We start from the raw sequence: 2,845 nt of genomic DNA, 5'->3' as shown, positions 1-2,845 counted from the left end.
TTTTCTATCACGGTTGGTTGAAGCCACAGATGCACAAGCCTGGGATATGCAGGGCCACCTATAAGCCTCTCTAAGTGTTAACTATTGTTATTATTCCTTTGCTCTCAGTGAGGGGTCCCAAGCCCTGGATCTGCACCACCCACACCTTAGGAAGGCCCCACGGCCTACTCACCTCAGCAACTCACAGCGGAAGCGCGACAGACGTTTATGGGCAAATTTCAGGTCAGCTATCAGCTTGTCGCTCCACAGCCGCTCAGCAACAGCCCCTCCTCTGGGCCTGCAGGAAATGGGGCATGTGCCAGGTTGGGCCATGTGTTCCCTGCGAACATGCTGGACATCCACAGACTGCTGCCTCTTGTCTAGGCCGCCTGGACCAGCTCAGGGCCAAGGCAAGTGATCAACACCTGTTCACAGGCACAGCCTGGCTGGACGGGTCCCAGAGAGTTCTAGGGCTCAGCTCCACCTTCATTAAACTGTGGACAGTGATTCCACTCTCTTCCTCTCCCAATGACATGGCAATACGAATAAGCCTTAAAGGTATCATTAACTGGCCGTGGCAGCAGCAGCGGATGCCCTGACACACCTGACCATGCTTGGCAAGACTGCTGAGGAAACAGCGGAGGAGAGTACGATCGCAGGAATCATGGCCTCTCTGTGCTGGATCCTGAGCATGTCACCTTGTTCTCCAGGCTTCACTGTTTCCACCTGTGCGGTCGAGATAACAATCCCTACCCCACACAGCTCTTGGGTCACTGGAGGGCAACGTGTGGCAGTCACGAGGGAAGTGAACATCACAGACAAACAGAAGGTTCGCTGCAGTACCTCTTGTCCCTCAGGCCCAAGAGCAGGGTGCTAGTCTGGAGGTGGCTCGAGGGCACTGAGCCTGTCAGGGAGAACCCCTGCCCTCAAGCCCACCCTCTGCCTTCTCCACAAAACCCTTACCAGAGCCTGGGGACCAGGTTTGTGCCGTCCACATACTCTCCCCACATGCAGGCCTCTCCACCAATCACCAGAGCCTTCTGCTGAGGGGCACCTGAGGGAAAACAGGTAACAACAGGCTGGTGGTGGGGAGTAACTCTAGGGTTCCCCTTCAGCCACCTTCCCAACGTGGCCCTCTCCTCAGATAAGTTGTTTCATTTCCTACCCTGAAATGTCTGGCCCAGACCCTCCTGCCTCCCACCCTGGGCCCCAAGCCCAGCCTCCTGTGGCCAGTAAGGGGAGCGCCCTGCTTTCACCTTCAAAGTCCAGGGGTTCCACTAGGTAGAACTCCTTCCAATCAGGGCCATAAGATATACGGTTCAGGTACCAGGGGGCAGAGAGCAGGGCCCGGAAGCCAGACTCGGTGATCAGTTCCAGCTCCTTCATGTAGCTTACTGGCACCTCTTCTCGCCACACCTGTATGATTGTGTCTGGCCGAACCTGTCACAAAAGGTCAAACGGCAGTAATAGCATGGAGCTGAGGAGATTCCTGGGCCTCACTCATATGCAGGCAACCTAGGCCAAGGGGTGTGTCCTCCCTCTGTTTCCCAGCAGAAAAGTATGGGCTGCGTGCGGTGGCTCGCACCTGTAATCCTAGCACTCTGGAAGGCTGAGGCTGGAGGATGGCTTGAGCTCAGGAGTTCGACACCAACCTAAGCAACACAGCAAGACCCTGTCTGTACTAAAAGTAGAAAAATTAGCTGGGTGTGTGGACCTACTCAGGAGGTTGAGGCAGGAGGATCCCCCGAGCTCAGGAGTTTGAGGTTGCTGTGTGCTATGATGATGCTACAGCACTCCAGCCTGGGTGACAGAGAGGGACTCTGTCTTAAAGAAAAAAAAAGGTATGTCTCTTTGACTCCTAACTGCTGTGCTCACACCTTGATACACAGGCTGAGTCCACAGGCTCTGAGAGAGCTCCCTGCTGCTGTCCCTCCCCAGGCCCTCTGCAGCCGCTCTGTCCACACGGAGCTGGGAGGCAAGCGATGGGGCCCAGGTGCTACCATGCCCAACAGTCTCTAGATGTTACTGGGCATAGGACAAGGTTTCCACAGAGCCCCTGCATGTGAAGGAGGCTGGGATCTTACTGATGAAAAATGAAGGGAGCCCTGCTCCCACAGACCTGGAAGACCCTAGTCTATGACTCAGGAGGGAAAATCCAGCTCATCATGCCAGCCTCAGGAATCCCAGGTGACCTGGCAGCAGAAATAACTCTTGATCAGTTGGCAGCAAGGGAGGGCAGACAGAGGTTCTGATACATAAACCTAGGGCTCGTACCTCTGCAGCCTTTCTAGAGGGGATAGGAGAGTGCCTGACCATTAAAGCCTAGTCCAAACCCAGAGATCAGTCCCTCCGGAGGTGGGGAAGGGCTGGGGAGACCGGAGGGAGACAATGCTGCTGGCTCTTTCTCCTCTCTGCCCCAGCTCACCTTTACTTTATTATCAAACACCTCCTGCCACACCACGTAGCCCTTGCCATAAGAGGAGACGATGTTCAGCAGCCTGCAGGAGAGAGGAGTGTCAAGAAAGCATCTGCTCAGCTCAGATTGACTCCAGGCTGTTTGTGCCAAAGCTCTAGGGGTTGGGCCCGGCTGAGGGTCTATTCCCAACTGAGCAGTGTCTTCCCCAGGGTTGGGAACTGACCACTCCAAACCCGAAAGGATAGGACAAAGGGACCCTTCAGGGGTGCAGAAAGTGGGCAAGCAGGGCCTGACCCTGATACGGAAAGTGAGGACCCCATAGGAGGTGGCCCCCAGGAGACCCCTCCCAGCCTCCTTCCTTCCTCACGTCTGGATGTAGTAGGACTCCAGCTGCTTGAAGTCCTCACCAAAGCCTTTCTTCTTCATAAAGGCCTGGATATCTGGGTTGGA

General features: G+C 55.4%; 1 protein-coding gene across 1 annotated transcript in view; it reads right to left on the bottom strand.

Moving 5' to 3' along the window:
• The window catches only part of HEXA (hexosaminidase A (alpha polypeptide)), a 37,638-nt gene that overhangs the window by 1,521 nt on the left and 33,272 nt on the right, over positions 1-2,845 (bottom strand). The window contains exons 7-11 of the mRNA XM_012640551.1: positions 2,763-2,845; positions 2,405-2,477; positions 1,236-1,419; positions 943-1,033; positions 173-277 (exon numbers count right to left, since the gene is read on the bottom strand). Of these exons, the coding sequence (XP_012496005.1) occupies positions 173-277; positions 943-1,033; positions 1,236-1,419; positions 2,405-2,477; positions 2,763-2,845 (536 nt within the window). The remainder of the gene's footprint in view (positions 1-172; positions 278-942; positions 1,034-1,235; positions 1,420-2,404; positions 2,478-2,762) is intronic.

This window comes from Propithecus coquereli, unplaced genomic scaffold (assembly GCF_000956105.1).
Source record: "Propithecus coquereli isolate 6110/MARCELLA unplaced genomic scaffold, Pcoq_1.0 Scaffold155, whole genome shotgun sequence".
Taxonomy (NCBI): Eukaryota; Metazoa; Chordata; class Mammalia; order Primates; family Indriidae; genus Propithecus; species Propithecus coquereli.
Note: the sequence above shows the minus strand (reverse complement) of the source record. Positions and strands in the feature narration are given on the sequence as shown.